At 36.8% G+C, this 14,065-nt stretch overlaps 1 protein-coding gene and 1 long non-coding RNA gene across 2 annotated transcripts; both read left to right on the top strand.

Annotated features, from left to right (window-relative positions):
- The first annotated feature begins 899 nt into the window (after positions 1 to 899).
- On the top strand, positions 900 to 2,898 carry LOC149610695 (uncharacterized). Its single transcript, XR_016376818.1, has 3 exons — positions 900 to 1,007; positions 1,071 to 1,110; positions 1,170 to 2,898. It is a non-coding gene; the product is annotated as an uncharacterized LOC149610695 (long non-coding RNA).
- Positions 2,899 to 3,686: 788 nt separating this feature from the next.
- Positions 3,687 to 6,009, top strand: LOC149610694 (uncharacterized). Its single transcript, XM_089859655.1, has 6 exons — positions 3,687 to 3,770; positions 3,850 to 4,011; positions 4,074 to 4,242; positions 4,634 to 4,851; positions 5,388 to 5,707; positions 5,765 to 6,009. Exons 3-6 carry the CDS (start codon positions 4,086 to 4,088, stop codon positions 5,973 to 5,975), a joined length of 906 nt encoding a protein of 301 aa, XP_089715781.1. The 5' UTR covers positions 3,687 to 3,770; positions 3,850 to 4,011; positions 4,074 to 4,085; the 3' UTR covers positions 5,976 to 6,009.
- Positions 6,010 to 14,065: the final 8,056 nt, after the last annotated feature.

Genomic DNA, 14,065 nt, shown 5'->3' with positions numbered 1-14,065 from the left:
CTCCGCGTAGAGAGAGAACTGCCTGCCTGGTATATTAGTGAGAGGGGGAAGAGGGAGAGGGGGCATCCCGCTCGGAGAGAGAGGAAAGAAAGGTAGTTTAAATCTCGCGGGAAACAAGATGATAATTTTCGTGCACTACTGCACTTTGTGCGCGTGATACATCAGAGATTATGCTGGATGGTTAGGTTAGGTTTCGTAAAATAGAGGGGACGCTTTACGGTCATAGTGATTTCTGGTTTAGGGGATGCAGGATTTTGTTTAAATACATTATTTGATTCGTATGGTTTTTAAAAATTATACTTTAGTGGGGTGCACAATTTAGTTTCATTAATATTATTTGAAATGTGACGTTATTAGAAATTAAAGGGATACACGATTGTGTTTCAGAAATGTTTTTAGTTGTACGATTTATTGGAAATCAACTATACGGGGGGTCACGTGAGCCGTGTATTAGTGAGAGGGGGAAGAGGGAGAGGGGGCATCCCGCTCGGAGAGAGAGGAAAGAAAGGTAGTTTAAATCTCGCGGGCTTTTTTGAGTGAAGGGAAACAAGATGATAATTTTCGTGCACTACTGCACTTTGTGCGCGTGATACATCAGAGATTATGCTGGATGGTTAGGTTAGGTTTCGTAAAATAGAGGGGACGCCTTACGGTCATAGTGATTTCTGGTTTAGGGGATCCAGGATTTTGTTTAAATACATTATTTGATTCGTATGGTTTTTAAAAATTATACTTTAGTGGGGTGCACAATTTAGTTTCATTAATATTATTTGAAATGTGACGTTATTAGAAATTAAAGGGATACACGATTGTGTTTCAGAAATGTTTTTAGTTGTCAACTATACGGGGGGTCACGTGAGCCGTGTAAAATTACTATTAAGGCCCAGCCCTTGGGCCATCTTGTTTTCTTCTGTTTTCCAATTCGAACTCGGATTTTTTAAGTTTTTCGCAAAAATGGCTAAAAGAGAATTTGAATTTATGGGAAATAGTCGATATTTTAAATACAAGTAAGTATCTAGAATTTTCATATCTTAAATAATATCGTCGATTCTTTAAATTACTCATTGTAGGTACGCGCAAGAGACTCCAATAAATGTATCGACACTGAAAGTGAGATTATAAACATTTATTTTTCCTGACGACAATTAAACTTAAATATTTATTGTCAGGAATCGTGGGAGCTTGAGAGCCACGCGTCATATTACAAAATCACCTCAGATTATCTGAAACGATCCCTGAACATAAAGTATTTTTCATACCACTTTGAATTATGATCTAGTAATTGGGCCGAACGAGAATCTGAATATTCTTCGCTTCCTTCGATTCGATAAAAACAGGCGATTACTAGAATTTATTAACGATTAATCGAGGATTTTTCTTAATTCGTAAAAAATTCGATTTATGAAAATTACAATTTCAATCGTAGTCAAATACAAATAAATAAAACTGTTCACCCAACTTAGACAATATACATTTATACCAAAAGATTGCAATACAATTTCTAGTGTTGTAAATTTTCCGGAAAAATAAAACACGGATAATTTTCCGCGAAGAGGAAAATTTTCCGCTAATCGGAAAAATATAAAACTAGCAATTAAGTGAGCTTTGAGTCAATTTATCAAACTTTTGAAGATATTTCGATAGCTTCTTCAGTTTTGTTGTCCTGAGTTCGAAATTAATATAATAGATACATTTTAAAATAGAAACTGCAGCCTTTTTATATAATTGAATTACGAATTTAACTAATTACACTTCGCTGACTTACCAAATGTAGTTGCATATCATGAGATGACTCACTTTTCGTGCAGTTAATTTGAAAACTTTTCAATACAAGATGGGAAACACTTTTTGCACATACCAGATGAAAAGTGGCATTTCATCCACGTTGCGTTATTTGCATAACATTGTTTACAATATATACATTCTAGAGTTATTTTGCCATCTTTAGTAGATTTATTAAAGTACCGCCAAATATTAGTGGTTGATTTTTCCATAATTTGTGACTTTAAACAGGGTTAACAAACAATTTTTCCCCCTCCGAATTCACCGAAAACAAAATAATGAATGTTTTGAATAGAAAGGCAATTGAAAAATTTTAAAGTTTTAACTTTTTAATTTAGAAACCGGTAGTGGTCGGCATTTGGATGGGATAATATCTGTTTGTTTTATCTTTATCCATAATTTGAAATTATCCACGGGAAGTCTATGCTTAATGCAATGTAATCACGAATAATTATCTGATTATTATCCATGGATAACTGATTAACCAAAATTCTGTGGATTATCTTGTCCAAACGCCGACCACTAGACCGGTAGCGGAAAAATACGGAAAATTTTCCGGAAAAATATAGCTCGGTCATTTTCCGGAAAATTTTCCGAATTACAACCCTAACAATTTCCCTCAAGTATGGCCCTTCCTATACACTGTTATATTAACAATCTGTTAGAAACGAAAATAACCCATCAATTATAAAATACGTCAATATCTTAAAGGCCGACTTCCATCGAAAAGGGTTCTAGTGAACTGAAAACCGAGCATCGAGACTAACAATGGAGCGACCGTGCCGATTTTCGAATCCCCGCTGGGGCAAAAGATGGAAGGTTTCTAGCTAACTGAAAGCCGTGCAATGTAGTTCTAGCGAACTGAAGGTACACAATAGAAAATTTCCTTCAGAGGGAATGCAAAAATTCGAAAGGAAATAAATTTAAAAGGATTTCTATTGTTCATCTTCAGTTCGCTAGAACCACATTGCACGGCTTTCAGTTAGCAAGAACCCTTCCAGCTTTTGACCCAGCGGGGCTTTGAAAATCGGCACGGTCGCTTCATTGTTAGTCTCGGTGCTCGCTTTCAGTTCGCTAGAACCCTTTTCGCTGGAAGTCGGCCTTTAAAGTAATATAATTTTTAATTTTACACGTAATTTTAATTACGGTAAAATTTAAGAAACGGCACCAAAACCCCTGTCCCTGTCCCTGTCCCTGTCCCTGTCCCTGTCCCTGTCCCGGACGCGTCCGCGAAACGAACGCTTACGATGAGAGAGAGAGGGAAACCGGTCGCGTCCGCGAAACGTACGCTTACGATGAGAGAGAGAGATCGCTAGCGTACGCGGTGGCGATACGAAGCTCCGCGTAGAGAGAGAACTGCCTGCCTGGTATATTAGTGAGAGGGGGAAGAGGGAGAGGGGGCATCCCGCTCGGAGAGAGAGGAAAGAAAGGTAGTTTAAATCTCGCGGGCTTTTTTGAGTGAAGGGAAACAAGATGATAATTTTCGTGCACTACTGCACTTTTTTAATTTTACACGGAATTTTATTCCGTTAAAATTTAAGAAACGGCACCATGCGCGTGATACATCAGAGATTATGCTGAATGGTTAGGTTAGGTTAGGTTAGGTTTCGTAAAATAGAGGGGACGGTTTACGGTCATAGTGATTTCTGGTTTAGGGGATCCAGGATTTGGTTTTAGATACATTATTTGATTCGTATGGTTTTGAAAAATTATACTTTAGTGGGGTGCACAATTTAGTTTCATTAATATTATTTGAAATGTGACGTTATTAGAAATTAAGGGGATACACGATTGCGTTTCAGAAATGTTTTTAGTTGTACGATTTATTGGAGATCAACTATACGGGGGGTCACGTGAGCCGTGTAAAATTACTATTAAGGCCCAGCCCTTGGGCCATCTTGTTCCATGAATTTAGGGGGATTTTCGAAGGGCATAAAGTGAACGTTGACCATGGTTATAAAATACATACTGTTCCTGATGTTTTCAACGTACGCCAAAAAGAAATCTGAAAAAAATTTAAATACATATATATTTAAAAACCCGTTTTATTTTATTCCTCTTATTTAGAATGCTAATTTTATCATACAAGCCGTGTCAAGCTCATTTTTCTACGGTCAAGAAAAATATTTCAGCCCATCTCCAGTAATTGGAACGGCTAGGACGATTATCGTGTCCGGTCCCCCAAAGAAAGTCTTGACCACTACCTTGTCCTTAAATATAGACACTCCAGTAAATTTTTCTCAATTACGATATTTACCCAAATCATTCAATTACTTTCTTATTTCAATTAGGTGGTGATTTTAATGGGGTCAACCTTGGTTCTTCTGTCACTTCTGCTCGTCTTTCACTCCATCGTAACCAACAAATACAAAGCGATGCCCTCCAAGAAAGTTGTCAAGAAAATGGTTCAAGAAACTCTGGAAAATATCTGGGACAACGCGTCGCTCTTGTGCGCCGAACGTAAGCGGTTAAGTGCTCGCCTATATTTGAATAGAATTCACCTTATCGCGAGCGTGTTCGTGTGGAAGATCCTTTTACCAGAGATTGTCTGCCCCATAATGGCTAGCGCTAGAACCATGATATGTTCCACAAGTATGATACTACCTATACTTCGTAATGCTAGAGACTTGCTGAGAGTTAGTTCGAGAACGACACCAGAATTGACTACACTCTCTTTTGAAGTCCATCTTCCTATTTAGTCTGTACTAAGCCTTTGACAGTGCCTCACCAGGCGTCGCTTTCACCTACGTCACTTCATGACAAGCTCCCAGTAACCAGTGAAAAACTTATGAAACCTATCTTAAGTACTTTTGATGATACTAAGCAAATAGAATAATTATGTTCCCTATAGCGATTCCTTCCGTTTTGCCCCACATTACTTGTCGTCTGCTCGTTTCGTCGTGGCTGATCGGAGTGACTTTCACTCTGTTTTTCTTGGGTTGTTTCTTGCGGACGGAGTTCACGACAGAAAGCTACAATTACATCGACACCCTCTCGGACTTGATCAAATCGGGAATTCCACCGATAATCATAAAAGAAAGCGAAACTCTCGCTTATCTGAAATATTTGGTAATTAATAGTTTCCGTGTTAAATCCTCCCACGGTCCCAGTAGTATCGCTGTGTTGCTAGTGTTCGAATTGGGGGGGGGGGCTAAAAAGAAATAGAATCTTTCATTGATAAAGAGTACGGAAGCTAATTATTGACTATGAAACAATTGTGGATGAAGTAATTTCACTCGTCTTAAGTTTAGTTCTAGTTTTGGTTTGCTTTTAGTAGCCACTACTGGGACTCCCTTCAAAAGAACAGGAAATATTTTACATGTCTCCATCTGATGAATGGTCTCTATTTATTGGTTTTTTTCTTCAAAATTGTTCTGTTTGATATTAAAATCCATCTTTACAAAGATGAAACTTAAACGAATCTATCAATGTAATTTTATATATATTGCTGCAAAATGTTAGGGGGCTTCGAGCAATTTTTGGTAGGATTTACGGATTATTTTGAGGGGTCTAAGTTTGAAATTTGGGGGCAATAGCTCCCCCAAATGGCCTAGCAACGCCACTGAATCCGCCATTATTCTGATATCATTGGTGCGCATCTATAGGCAGCCCAAGACCCAGTTGTCAAGGAATGGCTTGAAGCACAGGATGAGGAGAATCTTTTCACGTCTAACGAAGACTATTTGGATCTTAATGGATACAACCCGATTCTTTCCGGGGAAAAAGCTCTTATAATAGTCGATTTTGTTGTGACTTGGACGATGGGAGAAATGCTAAAATCAGATCCAGAGCTTAAAATGTTCTTCGAGGAAACCAAAGGTCTATATTTTTCGCAGCAAGCAATGAGATTCGACTATGTACATTTCATTTTCAACGCCTCTTGGTTGAGAAGTACACCGCAATTGCACGAAAACCTCCAACTAAGGTTCATAAGAATTTCATGGTAATATGATTAACGCTCTTAATGAGACTTTTATTACAGCTTGACACCGATGTTCGAAACGCAAGCGTTGAAATATCTGGATTTCTCGCAGCTGAACTTAATTGAAACAGTCAAGTGGAAGAAACCGTTGAAAAGCGTGACTGATTTGGACCTGAGTAGCGTCAGTGTTCCGTTCTACTTTCTCTTCATACTGTTGACAGGAACAGTAGCTGCCGTCATAACCGAAATTTTTTTTAACCATTTTGTTTAAACCCTATTTGCAAAATTAAATGTCGTGACACGAAGGAGAATTTTTCAAAAGCACACAAACATTTTTCTTCTTGGAAAATGTTGCGTCATTTCAAATCTCCTCATGATGATATTATTGATAGAACCTAATACTCGATTGCGAACTCCACTGGCATACCAATTAAGACTGAATTAATTGCTTTGCATTAAAATAAACATGGAAATAATATAAACAGTTTTCGTTTCATCTACAATTTAAACAAAACTTATTGATAGAATATTTTGCATATTACGCCAAAATCACAACAAGGAATGGAAGTTTGGCAGATCAGACCTATAACCGCGGCCTGACTCTTTGTTCTATCATAGAAGATGTACAATAGAAAATAATGTTAAATTTTTGAACTACTTCAGGCACTCTGTTTCTTGGTTGTCACGAGGTTAAAAATATCAGTGGCCGCCTACATAAAGGACATGGAGTTAAGCCGATAACATTGGCAACCAATAGTTAGGCCTATACTTCTTAAACATAGGTCAATCAGCCCAAGAGAAAAATCGGAAATGAATAGCATAAATTTGCTGAGATATTGCATAGTTAAAGTGTCTAATCCTTTACTGTATTAATAAAAACTGTCTTTGTAGTCAAATAATTGATGTTTCACAATCATGTGTTAAAAAGTGAAAATTCAAAATCTGTTACTTATTTTCTACACGTATCTCTTACACTTTCCCGTCTTTGCCTACAAAGATGGTTTTTATTAATAAAAATTAAAAGGGTTAATAGTAACTGAACCTAATGAGTATGGTTACTTTTCTTTACCCATTTTCGCCTCCGTCTTCTATATAATCGCAAAGCTTATGAAGCGCCGCCCACTCGGAGTTGCGATGTCCACCTGTGCACCTGGCGGCAAGGCTTTCAAAAGACTATTCAAGGAGTGATGGTAACATGGAAATTTCCATGAAATTAGCAGGGTTAAATGAAGCAGGGAATGTAATTGATGTTTTCAAATAGATACTTTTAGAGGAACACTTACGTTTTGTTCTTCGAAACATAGTTCTGATTTTTCGCAGTTCCGCAAAATTAAATCCCCAATTTTTTGGCACATCGAACATCGTTCAAATTTTCCCCATGGTTAGTTGCTTCTAAAATGTTGTACAAGACTTTTACGTGTTTTATTATAAATACTCATCGGATTGTGTTATGGATGGTTATGACTTTTATGGGCGATCGTAACGACTTTCCGCGACATTTTGTATTCTGGGGAGCTTTGCTTTTCAAAAGTAATTATCAAAAGCAGAGTTATTTTTGTGAGAAAATACTAATTAGTACAACCAAGTGTAGTTCATAATTTTAACCTGAAATCGTCGCTTTCCAAGTTTCATTTAAATCTCCGTGACTTTTGTTCTAATCGAGTGCTTAAGCCTATACCTAGCCTTTTCCTTTCCCAAAAACACACACCACCGACTCTATCGTATTTAGCTATGTGTTATATAACACACAAATTGTTATATATACACACATATCTTAAAAACTACTGAAGCAAATGGATAGCTCAGTATAAAACTGGAATCGAAGGTACGCCCCTTTTTTAAAAAAATAATCGCAAAGCTTATGAAGTGTCGTCCACTTTTTTTCGAGATGTTCAAATGTGCACCTGGCGACATGGCTTTCAAAAGACTATTCAAGGAGTGATAATAACATGGAAATTTCCGTGAAAGAAAGGGTTCATTAAGCTTATGTATTTTATGTTTGAGAAGCGTTGCAAATGGATATTTTTTGGGGAACACACACAAACGTACGTTTTGCCTTTTGAAACATTGTTTTGATTTTTGGTAGTACTGAAAAATTAACTCCCCAATTTCTTTTACACATGGGACATCGTTCCAATTTTCCCCATTGTTTGTTGCTTCTAAAATGTTGTAATAAACTTTAACGAACTTTATTATAAATTCTCAATGAATTGTGTTATGGATGGTTATGACTTTTATGGGCGATAGTAGCAACTTCCTGTAACAATTGGTTTTCTGGGGAACTTTGCTATAACAATTAGTACGATGAAATCTAGTTCACAATATAACGCGAAAAATCTATCTAAACCCACATTTGAATTAACCGCAAAACGTTCCAGTCAAACATAACATAGATGGCGATAGCTACCGAACGAGAACGAAACACATGAGGAGCGCGGTAGGAAACGGGGAAAATCGTTATCTATTTAATAAGCACATAAATAACAAGTTGGGAAACCAAAATAAACCTCTCCGAGCCGAGACGAATTTACTTTCCAAACACCGGTCCGCCAGCCAATGAGACAAACTGGAAATACATAGTTCTAACCGGCGAGATATTGCAATGATCATTTGTAAAGTTTAAAGCGTTTAATAATTTCCTGCGTATCCTCAATGATTCTAATGAGGACCTAATATCTATCACTTAAATGTGTATTTAACTTACGGCTCACTCTGAACCGTTAAGACCTCCTATAAGAGGACATGAAACAAGGTCAATTCTGGTTAAAATCTAGGTTATCTTATCTCATAGACCCAGTCGTTTCAACACGTATGGAGAGATGAAGTATTAACATCCTAATTATTTAATGAAGCTAAAAGTTACGTTTACACTATATATAAATGTAGTAAAGATGAATTAAAAAGTAAACACCAAATTTTAAATGTTAATATCAAAAGATGTTCTTGGAATATTGAGATGAAACAGAGCTTTATAGCTACACAACTACTAAAAGAATCGTAATGCTGAAAAATATTTAAGTATTTCCATATAATATTCTGCAAAAAGAAAATGTCATCGTTTTGTAAGAGATCTTTTCACCCTACTCGCTTTATATTAACTTTGATATGCGTGTACTGTTTCGATTCGGATGCAATCTTCATTACTCGTTCTATATTAACTCTCACTTGTGTCAGTACATAGAAATAAGTTTATCTTAAATAATTAATTAAATATAAATGATATTAATTATTTTAATCGCCAGTAAATAACTTTAAAAATAGTTAAATCGTTTAAAATAAAGTTGTTCCTATTTTCTTTCGAAACTTTGCTAATATTGACGTTTAAAGTGAAGGGTACCCCTCTTTCCCGCTTTCTTCAAATTTTGGGGTATATATACGATTCGTTTCCATTATAATAATAGATAAAAACGCATTCGCGTGAACCGATGGTGGAAGCCCTGCCATTGGGAGGCTAGACGTTTCTCGTAACCCTAGCCGATCGCCGCGTATATCTTGAAACCAATAATAGATAAAAACGCATTCGCGTGAACCGATGGTGGAAGCCCTGCCATTGGGAGGCTAGACGTTTCTCGTAACCCTAGCCGATCGCCGCGTATATCTTGAAACCAAACGGTGACGAAGGAAAAGAAGCCGGAATGGACTGACTGGCGTCCATGTGGAATGGACAAAGACCTGAAGATGGTTGTGCATTGAAGCTGGTGTCAATGTGGAATTGACGAAGAACAGAAGATGGTGGTGCATAGAAGCTGGTGCAAGGTGAAATTGACGAAGATCAGAAGATGTTTGTGCTAGGAAGCTAGCAAGTACAGACTAGTGTCCATGTGGAGTGGACGAAAACCAAAGTCCCAGGTATTGAAATGTTTCGGTTTAAAGACATAATCATAAAACATCGATCTTCGTTTATTTCATCAAAATTACATTTACCCAAAATATTTATCATGAAATTTGTACATTATTTTGAAAAAAGTACGAGTGAGGCTGGTTGAATAGACATTTTATATGCACTTGCTTGAAAAAAATAAAATATAATACCATTTGTAATCGATTCAGGCTATAAGAAGAAGAAAAAATAAAAATTAAAATTTACCCAGATTTTTCAGGTAATATTCTAAAAGATTTCAAACTTAAGGTGTTAAGCCTAGCACTCTTTAAGGCTATTATAACGTCATAGCAGTATACATTTTTCCGTTTCCGAAACATTTTAGTTTTTCAATATAAAAATGTAACACAGTACACAACACAACATGAAAAAGTTACATCTAAGCAAAAAACACAGACTACACAGACGACTAAGCTGCCCTAAGAATGGGAACAAAATAACAGTGGTTTGATGTAACGTTATCACATAGGGCGCAGTCTGCAGAGGCTACTTCTAATCGAGGTTTAGGCCTAGCGAAATTGATGAGAAATTGCTAAATTTTTAGATTATCAGCTAAATCCAACCTTTAAATTCCTTTGCGTTAAATGATAATAATGTTTTACTTACGAAAAATGTAAAAATTAGCCTTAATTACCCCCACTTACTTGTCAAAGTTTAAATATGAGGATTTAAGGTGAGCAATTTTTCAAGCCAAAGTCGCTTTATCCGCGGTAAAACGACCTATGTCCGTAAGCAGCTTTAATCACGGTAAAACGCAGTAAGTCCGCCAGTTTTATATTCAGGCAGGGATAGATTTAATGTAAGAAGTAGGAATGGAGAACAGAGTAATGTGGGCGCGCGTCAAAGTGCCGGACCCCTTTCCCCGGGATGAGGGGGGGGGGTATGAAAGAAGAGACGGGTCATAGCAACTGGGGTAAAAAGAAATTACGTATTTTTCGCCGTCCCCGTCAGCAACGTCATCAAATCGTAGTTTAAGTTAGCCAATAAGATTCATTTAAGATCGTCCCTAAACCTAACGAATGCATAGTTTTCTTTCACTATGATAAACGTTCTATAATATCTTTATGAGTAAATTTTGTCTTTTCCACCAAAATCGGATTAATTTTAAAGAAATTAAAACCACCTTTAGCAACTTCAATTCTTTATAAACTGTTAGAGGAAAGATTTTGCCAACATATTTCTTTTATTAATATCGGGAAAAATGATTCCTTTTTCTAAAACTTTAAAAATTTTGCACGTCCTTACGTCTATTTTCGGAAGATGGCAGCGGAGGGAACCTTTTCTTTAATTTCATGGTCCGATGTCTTAAAAACGAAAAGAAATTTAAAGTTTGATCTGTCACATTCCTCTCATTTCAAGAAGCTATACATACGAGAGCCACGCTTTATAGAGTTTTCCCCTACCACAATGCCCAAGATTTATGTGAAAGTATGAAAACCCATTTGTCGGTACCCTGAACATTTATTAATTCCGACAAGAACCCAAACAACACCTTAGAACGTTCAAATAGCCATATTAGGTTTTCGTGAGCTCATACTCTTGTGCATGCACTGGGCCGTTATACGGCTACCAGTATGGCAGCGAGGCAAGAAGGAACCGTGAATATCTTTGAACGTTCTCAGTTTTGACATGGGTTCTCACTAAAGGTTAAAATTCCAAGATCATATTTCTTAGTTTCTTGGAAAGTCATGAAACAAGACGGAATGAAGATATCTTATAAAGGTGGCCTAGTTGAACCTTAGCGCGTGGGCAGGTACATACTGGTAAATGTTAAGGACTCGAAAATTTCATCATGGAACCGAAATACGAATGACAGGTTACCGTTTTTTATTTTGCAATATAGATGGGATATTAGAACTTTTAATGCAAGTTTTCTGCTGTTATCTATTTTTACAATATTTTTTTAATTTAACAGCCACTGCTAATGTTAATTTTTACCGAGGTAAGTTCCGCTTCACTGAAATATTATTTATTTTAAGCATTCAACAAAATAGACAATGCCAACCCTAGCGCCAATACATAATGAAATATGTCCTTGAAATTAATACTCTTCATTTCCTGTATTTTCCATTCGCTGATTGCGTTCTATTAAAGACGTGTCCGTATTGGATGAAAAATGTTGTTTGCGTTAGAGTATATTCTTTATGCCTTAAACAATGCTTGAATAATTCATTGAATTTAACTTCTGCAATTGCTTATCAATAAAGAGCAATAATTGCATATCTGGGTAAGTAAGTTTATAGGTAGTCCTTCTATTGGCTCGGAGAGGTAATAATTTGGTTTTCCCAACTTGTTATTTCCCTAACTATAGCAGAAGTTATTTTATAAATTACCTAGTAACAGTTTTCTTAATTATAATTATTGCTGCAAAAGATATATTAGACTCTTTATTCGGAGAGGTAATGTATTGGGTTTTTCCTAACTTGTTTTTCTTATGCACAGTCAAAATTCGTTACGGAATTGATATCAAAAACAGTACGAGAAGGTTTTGGAAGTGGTTTGGTTGAGTTTCTCAAGGTTGAATTCACTAACCCCCCTAGGCCTGGATTAAGACAAATGTCACCCGGGGGCACATCCCCTAATTTAGTAACTGACCGCTTAATTTGATCAACTTCTCCTTAAAGTTCAGGCGCCCCCTAAAAGCAGGTACCACTGTTTCCGACCCTGCTCCTACATATTAAGCCCGTAAAGAACATCCTAATCTAAATTATGCTTTATGATTAACCCCTAAAAACACATTGGATTTAACATGTTTTTATTGCTTCCGTATTGGTTGGAAGTAAATTTTGAATAATAGTCCACTAGAATGATGAAGTTCTTGTTATTTATATTGAATAGATTAATGCCAACAAGTTACTTAGGTAATTCTGGTATATCATCAGGAGTAAGCGGAAGGGTGCCTTTGAGCGGTCCCTTTGTCGACAAATCCAGGACAAAGTAAGTGAGTTCCTCTGTCATCTGGTGGAAAAACGAAATTAAACGAAAAGGTCAGGTAGCATAACATTATAAATGAAAAGAACTTCCTTTTACTCAGCCTGTGAGAATTCAACCAATCCCGTCACTCCCGTAGGTGTAAGTGGTTCGATTTAGTAGACGCTACTAAGCCAATGGCGGCGCAGTAGTCCATGTTTTCAAGAATAATTAAATGCTAGCTAATTTATAACAAGAGATAATTTTTTATTAAATTTTTCCTTTTATATTTTAAAAATGGCAGTTCTTTTAAGGGAATAATTTTATGTTACCTGAACTTTTCCTTTAAGTATGTTTCAAAAAAGAAAGGAACTAAATTGCTCGGAGGTAAAGCTTTGTCCACATTGAACTCGCGCTCGCGTGTTCGCCCCTTCGTCTATTCGCATCTTCGTAACAGATCACGAAAAAACATTTGCACTTCTGTTCTGATACACGCAAAAATTTTGCTTTTCCCATTCTGAAAGCCAGTAAAGTTTGAGCAATCATTGCGCCATCTGCCCTTCTCCATCGACGTTGTCCGAAGAGAAAAACTAAACTAATCGCCCCAGCCTTCCTCTCGAAATTTGCATCTTCGCGAGGTGAGGACGCGAAGTAGCGAAAACCCAATGTGGTCAGTAGCGCGATCTTGCAAACAAGCAAAGCGAAGATGCGAACTCGCAAAATGTGTCAGTCTGGACAGGCCTTTAAATGTTTCACCTTTAGAATAACGCACTATAAGAAAATATAGGAAAATTTAATAAGTTCACAGTTTTGTAAACAAGTCTTAATATTAGAAAATCTAAATAGTTGGATCTTCAGCTAATTTCAAAATTTTGTCCAATTTTCTTGTACGAAAAAAAAACAACTTTCATTAGTGATACGGTGAATAGTTTTTGCAGGTTATTATACTTTGAAATGGATGTCACGGAACTGCTTTGACGATTTCCGTCTATTCATATTTATTTATTGTAATGGGGTTAATAAAGCGTGTTTCTTAAATGAACATAACACGTAGTAGGGGTCATCCAACTCTGAACCAACATCTCTGACCAAGGTGTGCCGTACACTGTATGTTGCTATCTTTAGCTTTATTGCTCGAACAATTTTACCCAACAGTTTCCGGCTGACGGCTTTCCAGAATACTTCGAATTCCTCCTCTGTCTCTGAAGTCTAATTTCGAGGGGTTCCATCAAAACGCGGGACGACATCTCTAAAGCTATAGCTAAAAGCTTTTTTCGCGATTAAATTCGAGCAATTAAGTTTGCGTCAATTAATACGCTAGATCTCAAATTAATGGCTCGCACACGCCACGAATTTTAAACTTAATTGCTTTGGATACGTCAAGGCGAAAGGTGAAAGTTAAAAGCGAAATTAGATACTTTAGCAAGCAACCAAGCGTTATTCTCCGGGTTGCTCTGGGGCAGGAACGATCGGTGTTTCAAAATGTGTTTGTCTCTGAGAGGAATGTAGAAGATTCATTTAAACCGCATGCATTATTTATTAATCTGTTAATCTAAGGCTTGAGATTTAGT

The sequence above is a fragment of the Phalangium opilio genome, unplaced genomic scaffold (genome assembly GCF_054372755.1).
Source record: "Phalangium opilio isolate 3A_F unplaced genomic scaffold, DU_Popi_V2 ptg000329l_1, whole genome shotgun sequence".
Lineage (NCBI taxonomy): Eukaryota > Metazoa > Arthropoda > Arachnida > Opiliones > Phalangiidae > Phalangium > Phalangium opilio.
Note: the sequence above shows the minus strand (reverse complement) of the source record. Positions and strands in the feature narration are given on the sequence as shown.

Bases quoted from the DNA above. Each gene is read 5' to 3' on its own strand.
- LOC149610694 (XM_089859655.1), top strand. From the start codon at position 4,086: ATGGGGTCAACCTTGGTTCTTCTGTCACTTCTGCTCGTCTTTCACTCC. The intron at 4,243-4,633 runs GTAAGCGGTTAA...TGTTCCCTATAG, and splicing joins GTCGCTCTTGTGCGCCGAAC to CGATTCCTTCCGTTTTGCCC. The intron at 5,708-5,764 runs GTTCATAAGAAT...CTTTTATTACAG, and splicing joins CACGAAAACCTCCAACTAAG to CTTGACACCGATGTTCGAAA.